General features: G+C 39.1%; 1 protein-coding gene across 1 annotated transcript in view; it reads left to right on the forward strand.

The window, feature by feature from the left end:
* Positions 1-21,482: 21,482 nt before the first annotated feature.
* The window catches only part of NDUFS4 (NADH:ubiquinone oxidoreductase subunit S4), a 48,260-nt gene continuing 46,636 nt past the window's right edge, over positions 21,483-23,106 (forward strand). The window contains exon 1 of the mRNA XM_055699443.1: positions 21,483-21,831. Within this exon, the coding sequence (XP_055555418.1) occupies positions 21,521-21,831 (311 nt within the window). The 5' untranslated portion in view covers positions 21,483-21,520. The remainder of the gene's footprint in view (positions 21,832-23,106) is intronic.

Raw genomic sequence — 23,106 nt, forward strand, 5'->3', positions numbered from 1 at the left:
ACCATATCACCACAGCTGTTGGATGCAATTGTCATCATGAATTTAGAATGTTCCTTCTTTGTCTTTCCCTTACATGATCCTTAAGTGATCCTAACATTTCCCACAAATCCTATTTTCTCATTGATTTTAGTGAAGCTTTTTGTTGTTCAAGGAATGCAGTATATATTCACTACAATATTCATTCTATGTCAAGTAGAATGTGTAGTGGAGGAAATGCAAGCAAATGCACAAGTTTCTGTCTGTATTTTTAAGTGAAAACAAGTAAATAAGATGAAAGATTGAAGCAGTTAAAATGCAGTTTTAAACAATTGTATTGTTCAGATTTGCAATTTATTACTTTTTTTTTTAAGACTGACAATAATTCTCAAAAAGACAGTAACTAGTACCAGCTAGATCGGTCAAGACAGCAAGGAAAGCGAAAAAAAAAACCCAAAAAAAACCCACCAAAAAAAAACCCAAACCACAAAAAACCCCAAGGCAAGACACTTGGAAAAATAATGGATAATGCCCACTGGAGCAACTATAAAGAGCCCTGCAGGGATGTTTCCCATAATCTTTTCCCACATAAAGATGGTTTAGTCAGAGCAATTCAAATCCTTGTTTCAAATGGAGACTCCACCAACACTGCAAAAAGCCTAAAATGCTTGGCATGAAAGATATACAAATGTTAAGTATTTCCACATTTGGACTTCAGCTTTAGATAAAATGATTTTCATTCATTTTATGAAAAAGAAAAAAGGGACTGAGTCAATCTCTACGAAGATACAGACTCAGAGCTCCAAATTTACACAGCCTGCAAACTTGAGAGTTGCACTTCCCAACCCAGCATTCCTGGAAACTGTGACAATTTGTTTATTAATCTCTGCAGCAGTCTCCACTTACAAGCTCTGATGAAACTTCATCCTTAATTGAAAGGCACTTGCCACTGTCAGCAACCTAGCAAGCAGCACCACATGCACTGACAGGGTGAAATCCAGCCAGGGCCCACAGCAGAAGTCCCATTAAAACCTTCATTTCCTATCTGGAAGCAAGGCCAGAACCTGAAGTGTTACCTGAAGCAAAAATAGCGTAACACACAGACTTGAGGACACACAGTGTCTGTTTGCATGTGTTTCACAGATACACTGCAAGTTAGTAAATAGCAATTTACCTCACACTGCAAGAAATACATGGTTATCTATTATATTATATATTATAACAGGCTTAGTATGGTCTGTTCTTGGTATTAATACCATTTTGTCTGTACATGCAGGGTGGGTCATTGCAGTGCACTTTTGGAGCCACACATTCAGATACACACTTAAGACCTTAAGAACATTTGGGACTAAATCTTATTGCTACTGCTCACCACCCCCTGAGTTCTCGGTAATGAATCGGTCAGGATCTAGGTAACCCTTTTCTGAAAAAAAATAAGTGAGGGATTTCAACTTTACAAGTTTATTATTATTATTATTATTATTATTTATTTCCCCCCTTTTTCCCCTTTCTTTTCAAAATGAGACATACCATTTGGAAAACTGGGAGAAATAGAGAAACAACAGAAAAGTGTCACAATACGGAAAATGAAAAACATTTTCCATCATGGGTAGAGTAAAGATCCCAGGAAAAGTGAAAAAGACCTAAGAGAAAATTCATAGTAAAAGTCATATGTGAAGAACTACAAAAAGAAGGCCATTTTTGTCAGACCCTAAAATGTATAAGCAATGCTATGAATGCTGAAGTGCCATCTACTGGTATACCTTGTGTGAACTAACCATGTTGCTTGGAGTCCACCATGGGACACATGAAACAGGAGATTCATCGTTTTTGCTGCCACTGACTTCTTGGTGACTGTGAGTAACAGACCTTGCTAGAACAGTGTTATAATCTCCCCACTGCAAAGAGAATACACTGAGATTTCATATCCTGTGTGCTTTCACAACCTGTGCAAGTTGTAGAACATCCTGCGTTCTGTGTTAGCGACAGAATGTTCTGCAACAGAAGTAGGCGCTTTTGCAGCAGCATCTCCACATCCAGACTGGGCACTTCTGGAGAACATGTTAAAAATGAAGTGGGAGACACGGAAGAAAAGGAGAACAGAAGACAGCAGTGGAAGAAGAAGGGAGAAGAGGGTAAAGACCAGTAGGAGTTAAGGAGAAGGAGAGTTGATAGAATACAGTGTAAGTGATTAATTGCTAACAATTTACACTGCAGTTTTAGCAGATGTGTATGTGTTGCTCCAGCTGTGGGAACAGCAGACTCTCCAGATCTTGTTTCTGACACACAATAACTGCGAACTCTATTATGTGCAAATAATAAATCTAAGCAGCACCTCCAACATATGAATGAGAAAGAAAAAGAGGGTCATATTTTCAGAAGTGTTAGCACATATTTGTCAACACCAAATTTAGCTAAATGGCAGAAAGGAAGACTACAAGACAATGGTAACACATACCCAAAGCAGTATATGAGCTTGCAAGAAGAACCATGGTTTTGAAAACCCATGTTTGATAGGTAAAGGCCTCTAGGGATGGCAGACAGCACAGGGTCTTGGGTAGACTGGATGGATTTGTTTTGCTGATGTATTTACTGGCTGGTATGTTAATTTTTTCAATGTGTTATAGAGCAGTTCCCAAGTTAGGGCCATGACCCCACTTGGGGCCCACAAGCCTGGAAGTGAAAATGAAAGTGAGGTTGTGACCCTGGAAGTAGGGTTGCTAAGGGGAAACTGGGAAGCACTGCTGTTGTGCTGCTAGGTGACACCCCTACATGGATGGTGAGTTTAATCATTGCTGAGGGATATAGTTTTTAACAGTGCCTATACTTCTCAGACACAGGTCTCATTTCTGACCACTTTATTGGCAGACTCAAGTAAAGGTCTCCGGTACCTAAACAGAGCTTTGAGAAATAAATTCAGAATTGTGAGGACTACACCTTGAAAAGATCAGGCCCATCATGCAGTGAAGACATACCCACCATTTCCTTTCAAATGTCCATTGGTAGCAGCAGTCTATTGATTAAAGCACTTCCCTGACAATCCTTGGCCTGAAGAAATCATACCCACCTCTGCTATTTTTCAGGAGAGTGACACCATCAGGACATCATTGTGGGATGGAGCCAAGTTTATGAGTTTCGCCAAACTTTGCAGTATTACCAGGAGAGATGGGGGGGTGGGGGTGTCCCTCACTACCTGCATGGGCAAGGAACACGTATGTTTGGTTAAGGAAGGAGTCAATATGTTGAGCAACCACACTGAATAGAAAGGGATAGCCACTTTGAAGAAAAGACTAGTCTTATTCCATTCTTTAGAAATGGCACAGATACCTTCTTCAAGAACAGATCCTAAGATTGAATTCATCCTGGACTTTGAAGGTTCAACATTCAGTTACCAGTACATGGTCATCTAGTTCTACTGCAGGAAATCCTTTTTGGTCTCCATCTGCTGTTCCCAAAGAAAATGGCTTTTCCACAGGTCCTGTGTCATATCTGACAGCCTCATGAGGACGCTTGTGATACCCTAAGGAGTTTTCAATGGACCAAGATCCCTATGTGTGGACAAGTGTATTGAGCCCTTACACTCCGAAATCTTGTAAGTACTTCTGAATAGTCATGAAAAGTAGGCATAAAGAGTTGTATCTCCTCGTTTCTCATGCTCTATGCACATTTATTCCAATTCCAAGTTATCCTGTGCTATGACTGCAGCTTTCACAGTACAGCTGGAGAATATTCCTTACTTTCACCTAGAGAAAGATTTTATAGTTAGTAATAGAACATTTGTGATATGCCATTTCAGTAAGTGAAGAGGCATTAACAGCTGATTTTTGGCAGTAACAAGCCTCTGTTTCTCATTTATTAGTAACTTGTATTGATTTATACCAGGATTAATTATTGATGCAATTTTTTCACCCATATTTCTTCTGTCACAAGCAGGGAAAAAATGCATGGCTGTGAATAATCCATACAATGGTTCATGAAGACCAAATTCCTTGGAGAGTATCAGATATCCACTTGGTGTCCCTGAGTGCTGGATTTCACATTTAGATCTCTGAATTAACAGATGTGTACAGTCACCTAGAGGCAGAAAGCCCCTTCTTGATGCTACATCTGAGGAGGCTCATGGGCACTGTTTATTTTAACAAAATCATGACATATGTTGTGTTTGTGAAATTTGTTCCAAATCTACTCATTTTAGAATGTTAATAACCAGTACTCGGCATAGAGCTCAACTTCGAAGTTTCACTTCATAAAGCATATCTAAAAAAGAAGTGTACCTACTATAATGTTTCCAGTAAGAAAACAGCCACAATTTTGAGCAGAAGCCCCTGAACCTGAAAAACATACTTTTCTAATGTATGCAATTCTATTAAAAAGTATATCTTATGCATTTTTGCCTGAGCATTTCGGCACATGAGGTCCAACACATTTAAAACCAACTCAGGCAAATAAAACATATAGAAGTCATTATTATCAAAACTGTAAGAAGGGGAGGCCTCAAAAAGAAGGACCTGATCTAAAACTTAGAATATTTTAAAATACTGCACATTTCAGAATCCTTCTATTTGCTGTATCAGAAGTGGGGACTGTAAGAGCGTTTTCAAGCTTTTTCTCCACAATTATGAATGCTAGAAATACAGTCTAATATGAAGCACAGATTTCTATGCATTCCTGTTATGCAAGAACTTGAGGATTATAAGAAACAAACCAAAAACAAATATTGAAAAACATGATAAAGTCGTAAGAGTCAGCAGTGCTGACTGCCAAACAGAAAGGGCTTTATTTATTCAGAACTGTTCTGTGTCTGTGAAACTGAAGCCTTGTCTACACTTAGAGAGCTTCTCTTTTTATTAGTCCCACACAGGGCAATCATTCCCCTAATCTAGAAATGGTAATTCTAGTTCAAACATTTTTTAAAGGTATAACCTCCTTCTGGTCAGCGAAGCAAGACTCACATCTTCAGCAAGAGTACCAGCATACCTACATCTGCAGTAGGGCAGTGTAAAGTAGTTACGATAATGAAAAAAACTGCACTGCTAGCAGACATAGTCATGTCAGTAAAACTTAGTAAGTATAGAACAGAGTTGAATATACCATTTTCTGAAGAACCACAGAAACTAAGTTGACATTTGGGATTTGGGTTTTCACAGCAGCAAATAGCCACTACTGATTACCAAGTTTTAATAGCTATGTTTTCACTACAGTAGCAAATCACGTAAGAACATACCAAATAAGCTTCTATTATAATCTTGTATTCAACAGCATGTATTGAGCCCAGAACCTACATTCTCACTCTGTTCTGATGATGCTAATAAAGAAGAAAAAAAAAAAACAAACCATAAAATTTTTACATACCTGATCCACAGAAGAGTTAAATATGCCTGACATTGTGAAATCCTCATATTTTCTAATGAAAAGCAAAATATTTAGTCCATTTTTCAACAACTCATGGGAAAATGCTTGTACAAAGTACTTGGATATTCGAATTAAAGAAATGTCATTACTTGCACATACAATCACTTGATGTGCTGTCTGTCTCAGGCAGATCGGCTGCACCATCAGGTGCATAGAATCCTCAAAGCTTCCCTGGGGCTCACAGAAATTGCAGACCATGGGTGGTATCTTTGCTTAAAGGCTCCATGGGGGGCAGGGGGGTGGCCCAACAGAGTAGGGGGAGTGTAACAACTGTTGCTTATATTCATGGTGGAGGTTAGGCAGACTTACTGTTACATGCAACCTTTCTCCCCTCTCCCCAAGTTACAGAGCAGCACTGCTGCCAATAAACAAACTTGGGTGGAAGGAGGAAGGTGGAGTTTTTTGCCCTTCCACCAATTCCATGAAGGCCAGTAGCTCTAAGCCACTGTGTTCAGTACAGAGAGCTGGGCTGAGGCTTAAGTTACTGAGCCAGAAAGGGACCTGAACAGTATCCTAAAGCAGGATGCAACAAAATCTTCCGATAACACTGCACTGATAAGCTCAGCAGGGCCACAGCACGGGTGAGCAGAGGTAGTGTGAAGTTGTTACTCAGGTTCCTGGCATTTTTTGACTCAGGCCAACTACCTCTCTCCCACAATTCAAAGCTGTATTTCAGGGATTCACACAGGCCAAGGCTTATCCCTAACAAGAATACAGTTAATAGTCAGAAGGGTAAAAGAGTGTCCATATGGACACAGGGCTCGTCATCCCAGTTAGCTTCAGGATGAAGAAATATTCCTTAGTCCATTTTATTCATTAATACAGACACAGCCTTCAAGCCAGATTTACGTGCTGTATGTGTGAAAACCCTTATTTATATGGTCTAGGAATTCTTTTATTACTTGCAAGTGATGGAATGACATAAGACAAAGCCACAAATGAGCTGTGCATGATACTCATCTTAATTCTTTAGCAAAGGCACACATGTATCAACCTGTCTATGTTTCTTACTCCTTTAAATGTACTACAAAGATTTTTCTTGGAGAATCAAGAAAGAGAGACAGCAGGTAAGTAAATATACTCATATCTTAATATGCAAATAGTATACAAGACAAACACTAATAACAGAAAATATGCTTGTTATTCAAATATTCAGGAAAAATATTGATCTGAGTGACTTGGGGGAACTTCACAATCTGTGTTTCTGAATAGGAGAAATGCCAGATTTAGAATAAGTAGTTGCCTTATGGAATCTTGGCGTTTTCTCCTGTTCAGAAATGCAAACTGTGAAGTTCAGCTGAGCTACGCAAATCATCTTGTTTTATGCTTCTCTTATTAGGCAATTCTGTCTTGATATTCTGAGTAATGACTACATAATACAGTCTCAACGGTACATGGAATCAACATGTTACTTCAAGAGCGGAGACACTCTCAGTAAATAATTGCTTAGAATAGTTTCTTTCATGCTTAAATTAAAGAGCTCCTGTCTGCACAAATATAGCTAGTGAGACTGAAGCATGGAACGAGAAGGAATGAAGTGCTATTGGACACACCTCATGGGTTCCTGGTATCACTAGGAGTATCCCAGGTGCATAGCTCAGTCTGAGATGCTATCTAAACTGCGGGATGTGGGCAGATAATTCACATTTCCTTTCTTGTATGTCACTGATCTGTCTGCATTAGAACAAGTTATCTGACCTACTAAACTACAAAAATAAATCATGAAGCTCTGTTTTAGAAAGGATCACAGAAATTTTTACAAGGTTAACACAAACACCAAAATACGTTGGTAAAAAACTGAAAAAAAAGGAAGAATGCATGACGATAAATCATATTAAAATAGCCAGATGGACTACTAGTCTTAGCAAGTGAGTAAAAGAAGTTAAATCACAGATGTTCATGTGCCTTCATTTTTATTCCAGAAAGTTGATTTTACAGCAGGTAATTAAAAGCTACCTGCTTGTAACTTCCTAGTGGAGAGAAAGTACTCTAGTTTTCCAGTAGTAACTAAGCAGAATCAATGCTATGACCTTCACACTTCAGAGCAGTAAGACAATTGCCTTGTCTCTATTAAGATTTTACAGACTTAGTAGGTACTAGTTGATACACAGGTGGGGGATGTGGCGTGGTGGGGCAGGGTGGGAGTGATGGGACACAGTACCACGCAAAAAAGCAAGCAATGCAACCACAGCTTCTAAGCCTTTGCTGCAATGCCAGGTGGATAAATCTGAACCTGATTTGAGCATCCAGGTTAGCTCAGGAGCTCAGTGCAGTATTACTCCATTTGTGAGAGCTGTACTCCCTTTGTGTGTGCAAAACCCAGGGTTCTTCAGAAGATCCACTTCTTTTTCTCTTGCAGTAAGATGTGCTGTTCTTGAATTTTACCATTGGAAGAATTTTCTGACTTGAGTAGAAATGTTTGAGGGTCTTAGCCACCAGCACATTAATGATTTTAGCTTAGACTTTCACTGCAACAGAAACGGGCAATCAGCTTTGGTAACAGTGAAATCCAGACTCTAGCAACATAAAGGTAAGTAGTGAGAAAGGCACAAGAAAACCACAGAATAGTGACTGTTGCATTTCTGAGTCTAATTTTAGCAGTATGATTCACTAAGTTTCATTAATTAATCCAGCAGTCGTAACTGCAATTAAAGACATCTGTGAATTATCTTGTTATCATCTGAAAATAAAGTCTTGATCTAACTTACTTGGTCCACATATGGAGGAAAAAAAGACTGTTCTATTTTTCTATTGACATAATAATTTGTGGGCCAGTGGCCTTTTTTGACATCATCTCTGCTTCCATCAAGGTATCTAGACTGCTTGTACACCCTTAAAAGGAACAGTCAGGAAGTCTTGTACTAGGGAAGTCACATCCATCTCTTTCTATCTAGAAATATTATCTAGAAATAAAGCTCTTTAAATAAAACAAAATGTCACATGTTGTAAAAAACTGATAATCTTTTTCTCTATATAAAAAATATGATGGAAAAGATGAAAGTTCTGAAAGATTACTATAACTATTGTGTAAATCAACAGGGATATTTTTTTTTATAGTAGTTTGCAATCAAAATCCATAAAGCTGTGGGATTTTAGCTGCTGGAAAATAAAAGCCATTAAGTCTGCAAGAGGTCTTCAAGTCATCTTTGGACAGGCTACATGGTAATTGTATTCTAATTCTGGAAACCTATTGTCAGGAACTGGTGATAGGGACATCAGATGCCTAGGATACTACAAAGAAATACAATCTTCCTTCAAATATTTAGGTAGAATTATATGGAAATAAAAAGGACCTTTTGTGATTTCTTTCTGCTGACTCCTCTCCACCTACTATTGCTATAAAAAGGAGAATGACCTATGCCAGGAAAAAGCATGACTTGGTGAGTTGTCAAAAAGGGAATGAATAATATAAAAACAAGAATAAAATTGGACTAGGCTAGAATCAACTTCCAATAAAAACATTGCCTAGGATATCTGGGTTCAGAGCTTATTTTTGCATAGAAGTATTTAAACTTTCACTGATACTTACAGTGCAGACATCCTAATGCTGTCTTTTTCCATTAGTAAGCAAAGTTTAGTTTCTGTACATATTTTAGCTGGTTGACATAGCAAACAGCTGAAGTGAAGGACATTCTGGGAAATATCTAGTTTGTAATTTTTGGTTCTTAATGACCTAGCAGAAAAAGCTTCAGGTTCCATGAGGCTGCCCTATAGATATTACCTATAATGACACACTCTGATCAGAGAATACATAGCACTATGGGCTAGAATGACCCTAAGAATGTGAAAAAATTCATAGCGGGAGGCAATAATAAATGGGGAGGGGGAGGGGGAAAGGAAGGCAAAACCCCATGAGTAAAATACTAAACATGAATTTTGTCATATTGACATAATGTGGCCAGATGCTGACATTCATTCATCAGATAACATATTTTCAGACAAAGGAAATGCAATAGAAATAATCCACTTGGGCATCGACAAAAATTTTGTTACACCACCATAAATGAAATTCTTAGTTATGCTAAAAGAAGGTGGGTGTTACTGGAAGAATGACAAGGCATGTAAAAAAATGGCCAACAACAGGAAAATGAGATGATCACAAGTAATCCTGAGAAAGGAAGTATCAGACCAGACTGCTCCTCAAACATCTTGTTTAATGTATGTTAACTTAATCTTGAGACAAAATCCATGTATGCACATGTTGATAACAAGCTTTAGGATACATTGTCAGTAGAGCTGAAGACACAGATACCACCCAGAAAGAACTGGATGACATTCATAATTGGATAGTTACAACTGAATAAAGAGTGAGACTCCAGCCTGAGGGACTGCTAACAGTGATACAATCAATGGTGTGATACGTACATACTGCAAGTCAAACACAGTCCAGGACAGGATAGAGAGAGCAACGAAGCTCTTGAACAGTCCTGCAGAAGAAGCAACGGGGCAAAATTAGCCCAGATCATCTTAAGATGGAACTTAACCAATTTATTAAAAAGATGGTATGAGGTGGTTGCCTGACCCAGGAGGAGACTGGATGAGCCAGAAGATCCCTTTCAGTCTCTACATATTATTACAAAAGACACCTTGCCACTATTTCTAGCAATGTGATTTATGAGCACAATAACATGCGTTTACCATTTTTCTATTAAAATCTATTTTCTTGTTCCAGTTCTTCATGTTGAGAAGCTATCACTGTAAAATCTTTTAAGCATTCAAGAAAATAATCTGAATACATAAATCCAAGTTGTGATGGAAAACTTCTAACCTGAAGAGACAACAGTCAGACCATAACATATATAGGAAAGAAACCATGGGCTTTGCCTTTGTAGGGAGACATTTAAGACTGAAGGCTGTGAAGATGGAGAACGTCATAAAGACATTCAAGGCAAAGTTCAAAATAATTTACATAAGCATTCCTGAAATTCCCCTTCATTTTGTAGCAAATCAGTAACAATTAAACAAAGTTTAACATCAGTGTTGAAAATTCTGGTGTTTTTTTCTGAATATATCATTTTCCTGCTGGCAAATCGAACACTGCTCATTATTTAACTACAGAAATTGTGAGTGTTGTATATGGACTTCCTAACACGGACTTTATTCAAGAAATATAGCCCTAGAAATTGAAAATCAGAAACACGTAAAAACAAGTTTCAACACTGTTTTCTGTGTTCTTAAAGACAGACAACTAACAAAAGGGAAAATTCCTTCTCTGTGTTTACTATACTTTATGATTCTAGTTGTCCTTCTGAAGTGCAAATTCCAAATTTGTGAATAAAGACCATATTTCAAGTCACTGCAAAACTTTGCATTTAGTTTTATCCAAGAAAACTATGACAAGCTTTTTTTAAAGCTTCTCCTGAAAGTTGTATTTTTTTTTTGCAGTTATTTCCTAGTTATCTGAGGGTTTTTTTCAGTTCATTGGAACTGGAGGCCTCAGTTTAGCGAAGTATATTAGCATGTTCCAAATTTGGTTAGGGCCATGAATACCTCCACTGAATGCATGAAGGACTCTACAAGAATGTGAGAAACAGAGCTGGGTTTTAAACACGTGAGGAGACCTTATAAAGTATTTTAAGTTAAAATGTGCTCAAGATGCATTTGTTTTTGCATATATATTTCTAATCAGGTAATACAAATTAACAACATGTTTAATATCTAAACATGAGGCTAAAGAGTTCCCTTTAAATTATCTGATAGTGTCAGATGCTACTTAAACAGCTGTCATGTACCTTAACAAAAAATAATCTTTGTGAATGGATATAAATTATTTTACCATTTCAAAGATTCATCAGAACTAGAAAGAGACATGAAACATAAGAAAAATTTAAGCTTCCAAAATTTAAGCTTCCAGAGAATGTTGCTAATTTCTTGATTTTTTTCTAAGAACCTTTGTTCTCGTTCAGAATGCCAGTGATCCTCTCTAGACCACAAAGATCCAACAGAAAACCTTGATTATTATGTCCATTTTGTTCATAAATGTACCCTTTTATTTCATCTTGTGCTCTCTTTTCAGAACTCCCCACTTCTGCAAAAAGGAAAACCTAATAGCACTTTCCTCCAGTGAATTCCAGTAAAAGGGGGCAAGCAATAATAGAATGGATTCAAGGGCATCAAAATGAAACCATATGGAAACACGGGCAAAGGATTTGAGCGGGAAAAGTACTGTTTAAAAATTAATCTTTATGTCTTAACCGGGATTGTTAGGAACACTGCAAAAGTTCTGAAAACACTAATTTAATGCTGCTACAAAGCCAATGCTCTGAAAAAGCTAAAACAACATTTATGTAGTCAGACTGGCTCATCTTAGAATGACAGCCTGGGAAATACACTTTGTGACCTAAATCTAAACTAACAAAAGACTCTGAAGAATACTTACTGTATCTGTCATTTTAGTTACAATTTCTGTGACCGCTGATATATACATGTGTACAGGGAATATATTACCCTCTTGTAATATTACTACGCTTCACCTTCTCATAAGGAAAATAGAAAATGAGACAAGAGGAAGGGTCTCCAAAGTCTCACATGGCAAATAAAGTACAAAGAAAGAAATATGAGAGCTATAGTAGTATTTAGCCTGTTGTTTATGAAATAGGGGAGTGGGGGTGGGGGGTGGAAATGTAACTTAAATTACAGTCTTAGTTTTCTGCCTGTTTTTTTACTGCACTTCAAGGGTATAAAATGGAAAATATATGAGAAAGGTAGTCTCAAAGAAAGGGACTTTTTTGATATTTTGCAAATTGACAAGAATACACAGACGCAACAGGGATTACAAGTCTCTTATGATGTCTCTCATTTGAACTTGTTTCTGCTTTCTTCATGGCATGAGACAATCTCTCTAAAATGAGTATTTTTTTGAAAAAAAAATACTCAAAGGTAATTGCTTATGTAAGGTCAGAACAAATGCGGGAAAAGAGGTAAGATGAGGAATAATAAATATATAGATAAAACTAGAAAAGGACCAAGATGAGGTAATCTCACAAACCAATTAATCTAGCAAATGCACGTTTCACTGAAGAGCAGGGAGAGAGAAACTAATAATCATACAGCCTTTTGTATGAAAAAGCCTTGTTTTCACAACACATTGGTGAATTAAGACTTCCCCAGTTTAATCTCGACATGTTAATAGCCAAGTCAAAAGGCACAAGTATGAATACCTTTACTATGTGTATTAACTAAAGTTAAACTCACCAGCAATACTGAACTGGGTGGAAAAAACCAATTTGTGCCTAATAATTTCTGTTTCAAATGAAATATTAAATTATTTCTGTGGTTTTTTGTAGTATTGCAATATATCTGCCTTTGGTAAAAAATAAATTTGACACAAAACCAAACCAACAATTTAGTCAAGAAAATGTCATAGAAAATGGAATAAACAGTGACCCCAAATTAAAAAATGACTGCATGAACTATTTTCTATTATCATTATATTTTATTTTTATGTTTAGGAAATGATTTTAATTTAAATTATTTATTGCAAAATAAAAGTTAATTTTAATTTGGCAGGGAATTAATGTGACTTCCATTTTGCCACTTCCCTGTTGGATGTAAGTCATCTTTTGCTCAGTATGACACCGTCCTGCAGCTGAAAGGCTGATAGTGGCGAGCATACTAATATGCTAAACCTTTTAGTGGCATAGAGCAGAACCATACCATTCTCCCCAGATGTTGAAACAGGTCTATAACTTATAATTTCATTTTAAGACCTTGATGTTTGACTTGGTAACGTCAAGCTATACTCTCCAAAATCATGAACGTAACTATTTCTTGTAGGTAGAATCTTGTGGCATTTGTAGTCCTAATCTTATTTAATTAAGATGATGCAAAATAAGTGAAATTATGAATCAGTAGCACTTTCTAAAAGCATCAAGACAAAGTATGGTATGCAATAGAAATTGCATGACTACCAGAATAATAATCTCACAATTGATTTTGTACACTACTAATGACAAAGCAGAGCTCAGGCCTTTCAAACAAATCTACACTGAGAAACATAGGTAAGCAGACATCCTTTTTCAGAACTTCATTTTTGTGATTGGTTTTATACAGGCTGTAGTATTGTAGCAAGCAGAGAAATAATTATGTGCATCACTGGTGTCATGTGATTTAACCAGTAAAAAAAAAAAAAAGTTTATAGAAAGCCCTTTAGAGGAGATGAGAAAAAGAGAGAATTACTGTGAGTAAGAAATTCTGTGTGCCTTAATTCATAAAAATAACAGCACATTTTGGGAAAGGTGTGGTAGGCAAGCTAAAGCTGCCATTGACAAGCATCTGTATTAAAAAATACATTCTTACAGCATGTAACCTGACTGGGGGTTATTTTGAGGAGGGCATAGTGCTCCTTCACCAGTGTCTTGAGTAAAACTAGCACATTCTTCAACCTCTTATAAATGACTCAGATTTTTATATTTTTTTTTTCTGGACACTTTCTAAATATTATATTTAGAAAATATTCTGCCAATATATGTTTTTGGTAATTTATTTGCGTGGAAACAGAATAATAAATCCTTAAGAATTACAACAGGTGCTTTACAGAAATCATACTATTTTACCGGCATCACAATCCTTTTTGCAGAAACTAATTGTGTCACCAAAACCAACACTCCTGGTGCAGCTAATACAGTGATGGTCACATATATTGCCATATAGCAATTTTAGCAGAAGATTTGATGTCTTCTATCCAAATACAGAAGGTGCAGAAATACATGTGTGGTCTGTTCCAGATCCAGCATGCCAGTGCATAAGGCAGACAGATCCAGAACTTGTAATTCCTTATCCAAAGTACTCAGAGCCAAAGCAAGCATAACCCAACTGGGTTGTTGCCTTCCTTTTTGCAATCCCTCGATTTCAGATTCCAGTTGCTATAGGGACATCCATCTTTCATTTCTATGTGGACAGTCACAGATACTCCAGACTTTTTGGCAGATCTCATGAATCTGACTCTCAAGATGTGCACTTAAGAGAAAACTTAATTTTAATTTTACAACAAAGATCTAAAATAATGTTCATGGTTCTATAGGATAATTTGAATATGCAAACTGAGTAAACCAAAAAGTCCCAAATGTCTGGAGGCAACTTTTATTTTTATTTTTATTCTTCAAATTTTATAACAAACTCATGACATTTGGGGCCAACTTTCTCATTTCTGAACAGACAGGTTTTGCAATGTTAGGACTGTCATTGACAAAATGAAGCAATCCTCACACAAGGTATAGTATGGATAGCCTTTTGACCAGACGGAGATCTGGGGATTTCCACGGCAGGGGAATCCCTAAACTGCACAGCACTGAACATACACTGCCCTTTCCCAGAACATGCTAGACAGAGGAGCTGGTTGGGGTGTGCTGCTAGTAAGACAGCCTGCACACCAGGGTGCGTGGAGCAACACATGAACTCCTGTGAATGGCACAAAAAGAGCTAGAAGGAGCATCTTCTTCAGTCTGGTCAAGATAACAGCGGCACAATGGCAAATTATGTACAGATTGCTGCAGCCAGTAGAAAAAGCAAAAGCACTCCTTAACACCTCTTGCAAATTTTATACCATGGCAGTTCAATTCCCTATGTTGTCTGTGATTCTGAACTGCAGAAGTCCAGGGTTCAGTTCTTGCTTCAGTTTTTGTGGGGCAGAAACAAGCAGCTGGCCTCAAAAGTCTCATTTATATGAAGGTGAAGCGGGGCTTATTCAAAACTCAGGACAATAATTTAAAAAAACTTCACAAAATACGTAACTGGCTTGTGGTGTTTCCTACCACAGAATATTATTAAGCTCATTAAAACTGCATCTTTAAAATAACTTTTATGAGTAGGAAAAACCTGAACCTTTAAGGATATATCTTAGGATGAGAACTTCAGTGTGGAAGACTCTGTGTCATCGTTGCGTGCGGTGTCCTCAGAAGCATCTCATAGTGGTAACTACTGGGCGCTACCTTCATGCCAACATCAAAGGACTTCAGTCTGATCTAGTATTGCACAGTTAATACATTTCTGTTCTGTATTTCAGTTCTCACAAGGCTAAAGCAAATTCTCTTCAGATACATTTTACTGGACAGCCCAGTTGCTTCACCAAAATCCATTTTTATAACATACTGTCAATAATTTCCTGTTAATCTCTCAAAAACATTAAAAGGTCTCTTCCTTCAGTGAAACTCATGCCATTCAGTATCTATCTGTAGTTGATGCCCTTCAGAAAATAGGCAAGCTGAGGAAGTGAGAGACTATTCTAAGCAATTGAATTTCTCTTAAAGAGCAATAGTACTCTCCACAGTACCTCTTGTGAAATCTAACTCCAAATGAATTTATGCATTGAAATGAAGATCAGATCAGTGAAAGAAAAGCTTCAAATTGCACAGACCAAAGGAAAACAAAGTTGCAAATCAGACAAAAAATACTAGTTTCAATACTATTCTATATCTTTAAATAAATTAACAATTAACCAAGTAATCTTCCTCAGAATTTGTTTTCCTTAATTTTCAAATGCATGTATTTATTTTAGCTTACCTATGTTTGCTGTTTTCATAAGGAATTAGAATCCTTCGGTTATAAATATTTGGACAAAAACTCCACTACTTTTCAATAATCTATCAAGAAACATTTCCTAATTTTGAATGACAGGGAAACACAATTCATAAAAATGGTACTTCTACTGCACTATGTATAATTATATGATACAATATTTTCAGCAATATTATATAATGACAATTTGAAATCATTGTATTCCATATTAGCCAGTTTAGGGATTTTAACCCTAAATCCCCTCTATTATTTCACAAAGCTCCTAAAATCTCATCATCTGAATTTAGGATTCAAAAGCTATTCAAAATTTGAGATATAGATTTCTATAATGGTTGGCCAGAGAGGATCCTTTTAATTTTTGCAGCATGAATTGGAAGACCAAGCACCAGCCAGAGTCATATTCTGTCAAGACAGAGAAAAACATTCCCTGAATTCTTAATTTTCCAGGAACCTCAGGAAAAGCTAAGAAGGAAGAATAACTATCATTAGCAATATCAATCAAGGAGTGTCTGACCTGGACAGCTAAAAGGTCTAGAATCTCTAAAAATTGCTCTCGTTTTATTATTCTAAGACTTTTCTGTAACAAATCTTCAGGCACACCCAGGATCGTTCAAAAATCATATGAGAAAGCAGATGGCTATAAAAATTCAAAGACTAAAATCTGCTTTACCTTCAGTTGTTTTTTTTTTTTTAAAGTAGAATATTATCCTGCAGATGTTAATAATTGTCTGGGGTGGGAGTCAGGGAACGGGGAGACTGGCTTCTAAGTAAACAATGCAAAAAAAGACAAAGAGGTCCCTGCTGATGTAAAACAATAAAAGCAGTTTTCTCAGCAGTGTCAGCTTAGCAAGCCTGAGGGTCTGTATTTTAAACCCCAGTGGCCTGACGTCACTCACCCTGATGGTGTGTGTGAAGGAAGCCATCTCTCTGCAATGACCGACCTGAAAAGTGTTTTCAAAGCCCAGTGGGCTAATGTCACTCACACCGATGGTGGATGGTGGGATCTCTCAGGGTGGCAGCCTGGGGGAAGTGAGCTGCAACACCAGCAGCAGACTATCACTCACTCTGATGGCAGGGGGTCAGCTGGGATTCTTTGGTGGCCTCCCGGGCAATAGTTAAAAAGAAGATTTTGGTTCACATGTCAATGTCTAGCTTGAAAGCAGGGAGTATAAAAAGTGATTTTTTTTTTTTTTTTTGTAATTGTGGTTCACCAGTGGCAGCAGTGCGGCCAGGAAGGGGAGTTTCCTTGCAAGGCCGTTTGATTGCATGTGAAGCTTACAATGGGGCTGGCTCTGCCTGGTTTTAATTTTTTTCTCCTGCATAAGCTGAGATGTTTTATTCCCCCATACCAAAGGGGTGTGTGTGTGGAGGGTGGGAATTAAATCCAGACAGCTCCAACTGCACTTTAAATTTCATATGCAATCAACCAGACTTGGAGAACATTGTCAGCTTCCTTACCAACCTGGCTGCCATAAAATCCCCAAACATCATGTTCTTATAGTTATTCATCTTTTCATGCAGAAACTGGCATACAGGACAAATTCTCTCACTAAATTTACCTTGACACCTGAAGCATAGTAAGGTTTGCAAAGGACTATATAAGAGGGGTAGTCTTCATCCCACTGCAAATACTCAAAAAACCTACAAACATAACTGCAGCTGATATTTCATCAGTAAAAAATTATTTTAAAGAGGATGGAGATAAAAGAGCCACTACTTACAGAGTAAGATTTTACAAAGATAAAATTTTCAAACTAGAAATTAATATTTTAAAAACTAAGTTCCAGTCCCATAAAAGTTAATTAATGTGAGTTCCTTAGCGTATATTAAGCTGTCATGCTTAGATGTCTGGAGGATCAGAATCTGCAAGTTATCCAACACTGAAATCATAGCTTCTGTATGTAAAAGCAATACAACCTCAAACAAAATGGATCTGGGAATACACACAGCTATACTCTGCATAACCAGTTTGCTTGCTTGTTTTACCCTTTCTCTACCAGTTTTTTGCTGCAATAGACTGTCAAGATCATTGAGACTGATGCTATTGTTTCCTGCATAATTCCTCTACGCCACCCAGAAGAAAACAAACTAACTCAAAGCAACAATACATTAAGGAATAGCTCTAGAATTCTGCTTGTCACTGCTGACTCTGGTTTATTTGAGACTATGAAATTATTTGTACCAGAAAAGATTCGTCTGGGCATGGAGTAAAGCTGTGCAGCCTCAATCTTGCAGGGAAAAAGTAAAAGGTTAAATTTTCCTCTCCAATTCTCACAATGTGTGCAGCTCACATGTGAAGAGAAAATACGACTCTCACTCTGCATAGTTAAGCTAACAAGATTTCTCATAGAGTGAGACAATAGGAACTATGAGCATACTGTACAGCACAATAAGTGCTGGCACATGAACTGTTTCAGTCTTGAGGGACAGTGTTTCACAGTTTATCAGTGACAGAAGACCAGCTTGCAGCCAGAATTATGAATGAAAAGTTTAAGCCTTCGTGAAAGTATGGACTTAGAACGATACTTTTGCAGTGACCTCAAAAATGGATGCGTTCACTTATTTTGGGGAATAAGTCATTTAACACTTCATTTTCTACGACTGTTACACACACAAATTCATAAGTTTAACCTAAGACTTGATGATTTTGAAAGGTGTTGTATTATACTATTATAGGTCTACTTCTAAACCGATGAAATAGTGGGAGACAGAAAAATTCCTATCTCTGCCTTTCTCAGGCACCAGACTGCAAGGGACTGTTGGCGCATATTAATTTCACGGTAAACTGTGTACTTGGAATTGCCACACGTGCTGTCTCTGGAGAGCTACAGTTATTTGTCTTGAAATAGTCTCTCATGTTTGTGAATACTATACAGTAATACTTCAGCAACAAATGCTATGGTTACATTTATATTAGTACATAGAGTCCAAGGACCCTTTTGTACCCCTGATGCAGCTTAGCTTATATGGCACAGGTCACATGCATGGAGCTAAAGTCTTTCCTCTCTTCTCCCCTGCTCCAAAAAAACAATGCAAACCCCAGAATAGCCTCATCTATGCGGTTTATTAGGAGCAGTCTCAGGCCTACGCTAGTTCCCAGACTCTGCTCAGGCACTGGGATGGTGCTAATGGGCCAGGGCCAAAATGGTTCCAGGGACTGCACTAGCAATTAGCAGTACACTCACTTGTGCACATGCTCAAGCCCATCAGTCGCTGTGATCTAGCACAGGATGCTCCCTGTCTCTGCAGCTGTCAAAGGCAGCTCCTGAATTTGGCACCCTCCTTTGACAGATTCAGTTAATAAGGTGGCAGCTCCAAACTCCAGCTGCCATGTGCTGCTTCTGTCCTTTTCCCACCCACAGTGGCATGGCTCAAAGAACTGAGCCACATGAAGCACAGTAACCTTTGGGTGCTGCCCAAACCAGTGGTTCCATCTCTGACAGTGAAAGAAGACACCAGATACAAAGCTGGATCTACCTTGATGTTCTTCAGTTGAGCTATGACTATCTGCTAGCATTGATGCAAAGTAGACAAACTCAAAAATCTTGCCTCAGTTTACAATGGAGCCCTCAAAGGCAACTGGTCTCACCAAACCGCTGATGCCTTTGAACAACTATAAAATGTTCCTCTGCTTCCAGAAAAGACAAAATATTTCTCTTAGCTGAAGTACCACAAAGGGACAAGTTTAGATTTGCTGAAGTAAATCTGAGCTGGTATGAATACCTCCTCTAACCTATGAACACTCACACATTAGAAAAAGATGTTGGGAGAGAAAAAAATTAATTAATTTCCTGAAACACAGATATTCTTACTAGGTCTATCTGCATGTGACTGAAGGTTCAGTGTGAGAGAAAATGTGCAGGCTGATAACTGATACAGTTAAAAAACCCTAACAAACCAAACACATAAAACTTTGGTGAACACAGTTTTTCAAGTCTTTCTCTCAAAATCCTTGGAAAAAAATTGGTAAATTCAAAAGTTTGGGATATTTTCCCACCTGCTTTTAACAAAGGATATCACCTCTCCATATAACCCATTACAATTCATCACTGCTACAAAATTACTACTCCTGTCTGTTCTACTACATCTGACTTTGAGCATATTCATTAATGATTGAAAGGTTAATTTAAAACACTCCTATCTGTAAAAGCACCAGATTTGTAAACCACTGTCCTTACTGTATCTCTGTATTATGTTGCCCAGAAAGATTTTTCACTTTTTTTTTCTGCAGTGTTGTTGCTGTTTTGAAAGGGAAAACCAGTATACAATTTTGTTTCCCCACAATTCAGAAATATTTGATGGGAAGAAAGCATAGAAACGTAACTATTTGAAAGTGGAAATTTCTAATAGGATGATTTACAATAGATAGTATTTTGCAACCTTTGATTAATATGAAGACTATGAAATAATGGCTTTAGGTCTGCCATTTAATTAGGATTATACAACACAAGGGCGTTGCTTGTTCTCATCAAAAATTAATTTCTTGAAAGTTTGTTTAACTTTCCATTAAAATTATTCTTCTTCCACCTTCCTTTATTTGGGGCAGGAAAATGCTAAATTTACTTGTTTGTGCAGAATTTTGGTATCTGACCCTGTCAAACTGTGCTGTCAAAATTGAGAACAAGGCTGGCTTCTTCTGGAGAAGAAGAGAAGCAGAGAGAGTTAGTTAAATCCAACATCTCCTCCCGTAGGAATTTCATCACTTTTTTGTTTAACAAACTTTTAAGTATTTTTTCAGTTTTTCAGTAAAATTTAAGCTGAAACCTTAGCTAAGCTTTTTTCAAAATGTCAACAGATTTTTAGTATAATCAGAATAATTTTAAGAATACCACCTTTTTTTCCTCCCAGAGCCAAAATCTGTTCAGTCTTTTACAATATTATAGATTATACTATAACACTGTGCTTTTGCACCACACATTTTTGGAAACTTTATGCCATTTGAGGTTTTGGCACCGAACACAATCATATTTGACTCTTGATTTATAGCCGTCTGTCTTCTTTAAACATGAACACAGCACTATAATGCTCCCAGGGCATAAGTACTGTTATTTACTCCCCTTTTACAGCTGATGTATTACAAATAAGTCTCCAAGAGAACAGGGGTTGTGCCAGTCGTCCTTGGTTGAATAGAGGAAATACAGCTGGAATTGGATTAAAAATAAGACAGAACTCCTGAAAGTACCACAGTATGTTACAACTTGCTTATCTTAATGACCCATGAACGCAGAACCATTTTAGATGGTGAAACGAAGCAGCATGTTAAAAAACAAGTGCAAGAAAGTAAGTCAGATCTTCCATGTCTTTGTACAGAGTGCACCATTTTGCCTGTGAAGCGTTACCGGGATCTTTCCGGGGCCAAAAATACCCGTGCCGCAGCTTCTGTGCCCAAGCAGGAGGGGCTCCAGGCTCTGGGGACACCAGGGCTCCCTGCCCTGCCCCAGGCACGCAGAGCCGCCAGCCCCGCCACTCTGCCCGGGGGCCGAAGGGCCGTAGGGCCCGTGCCAGCCTCCCGGGGCTCGTCCCCCGCCACCGAGAAGGCGGCCTCATGCCCAAAGCGGCCAGAAAGCGCTGCCGGGCCGGAGGTGCCGCCGGGAAAGGGGCGCCGGTGGCCGAGGGCATGCAGGGCCCCAGGCCTAACCTTGCAGTGGGGTGGCTGGCAATGGGATGCCCGCAGCCGCCCACCCTCGCCGGCCCCTTTCCTAGCACTATCTGCACTGCACCTTACCCCCTCCCGCCGGCCCCTCCCGCTCCCTCTTTCCGCCCTCGCCTTCGCGTTTCCTGCCTGGGCGGAGGAGGTTTGGCCCTGCGACGCCGCCGTCTCCCAGCGGCTGCAGCGAGCGTCATGGCGGCGGCTTTCTCAATGTCAGCGGCTCTGAAGCACCTTGTTGCGAGGAGCGGGGTCGCCGTGGCCCGCCTGTCGCCGGCCAGGTAACGGGCACTGCGGGTGCTCCGCCGGCGGCCCGGCCAGCGCCGCTGCAGCCAGGGGCCTGCCGGCGGCCGGTCGCGGGGGCGGCCCGCGCTCCCGGAGTCTGACCCGGGCCTACGGCTTTGCCGTGGCCGCCTCGGGCGCCAGGCCGGGGGGGCCGCGCAGGGCCCCGCCGCGAGTGGGGGGCGGCCGGGCTGCCAGTGGGCGTCCGGCCGAGGCCCTCCTCCGGGGCTGTGCGTGCCTGCCCGTGCCTGCCTTTGCCGTCTTCCTCGCTGCGAGCGCCCGGCCGGTGTCCTTGCGGCGCCCGGAGCCAGAGCTGATGCAAACGGCGGGGGGGTCCCGGCGCGGCGGGCAGCGTTCACCTGGCTGCCAAGGATCCGGAGAGCGTGGTGGTTCCTGCTATCGCCAGCACGGTCCCCAGAGATCTTCACCCCTTTCCCCTGTTCTGAACCCTGTAGTTTTTCTGTCCCCTTCCCGAAATCTGTTGGGTTTTTTTCAGGAGGGACGTAGCAACTCTTTTGTTGATTCATCAAAATAATGCTGGAAATCGTTTTATAATTTTTGGTGGGGGACTTTGTTTCATTAGTGCAGAGACCAGTACTGAAAGACCAGTACATGAGCCGACCTCAAGCTGAAGAGGTGGGCGTGTGTTTACTTCTGTGCATGTCACAGGACTTAGGTTTCTGTAAGAGTCCCTTCTGTTCAGGAGGAAAAATACAGTTCAGTGCCATTAACTGTGATTTGGAGGGTTTGCTTTTCCATGCGACTTAGATCTTTATGTATAAGCATACACAGTAATTTTTTAAAATCTGTGGGGTATTTATATATATATATATTTTAAAATATAAAAATATAAAAACACACAGAGAAAGCTATGTATACACAAATACGGAGAGAAAGAAGAAATATGGCCATACTGTTTTTCCCCACTTTTTATGTTCTGACTGTCCCATTGGTTACTGCTGCTTGCTCCTTCTTAAGGTAACATGTTTTATAGTGCTGAAGGTAATTCTTGGTCTCATAAAAATGCTTTGGAATCTGTGAATATAAATTCAGGAGTTCCTTTATGCTAATGCAGAAACCTACTGTTCATGTTTGACTACTTGTTTCTGCCCTTCTTTTAGTCCTCTGTGGTGTTGACACAACTGTTGCCTGTGCCATGTGGTATCTCAGATCAGTCACCTGATTCCGGTTAAATATAACTTTGTTTGTTTGTTTTAAAGTTTTTCCTCTCTACCTTTTAAGCAGTTATTCCAGAACAAACAGTAGGGTGTAGC

Source organism: Falco cherrug, chromosome Z (assembly GCF_023634085.1).
Source record: "Falco cherrug isolate bFalChe1 chromosome Z, bFalChe1.pri, whole genome shotgun sequence".
NCBI lineage: Eukaryota > Metazoa > Chordata > Aves > Falconiformes > Falconidae > Falco > Falco cherrug.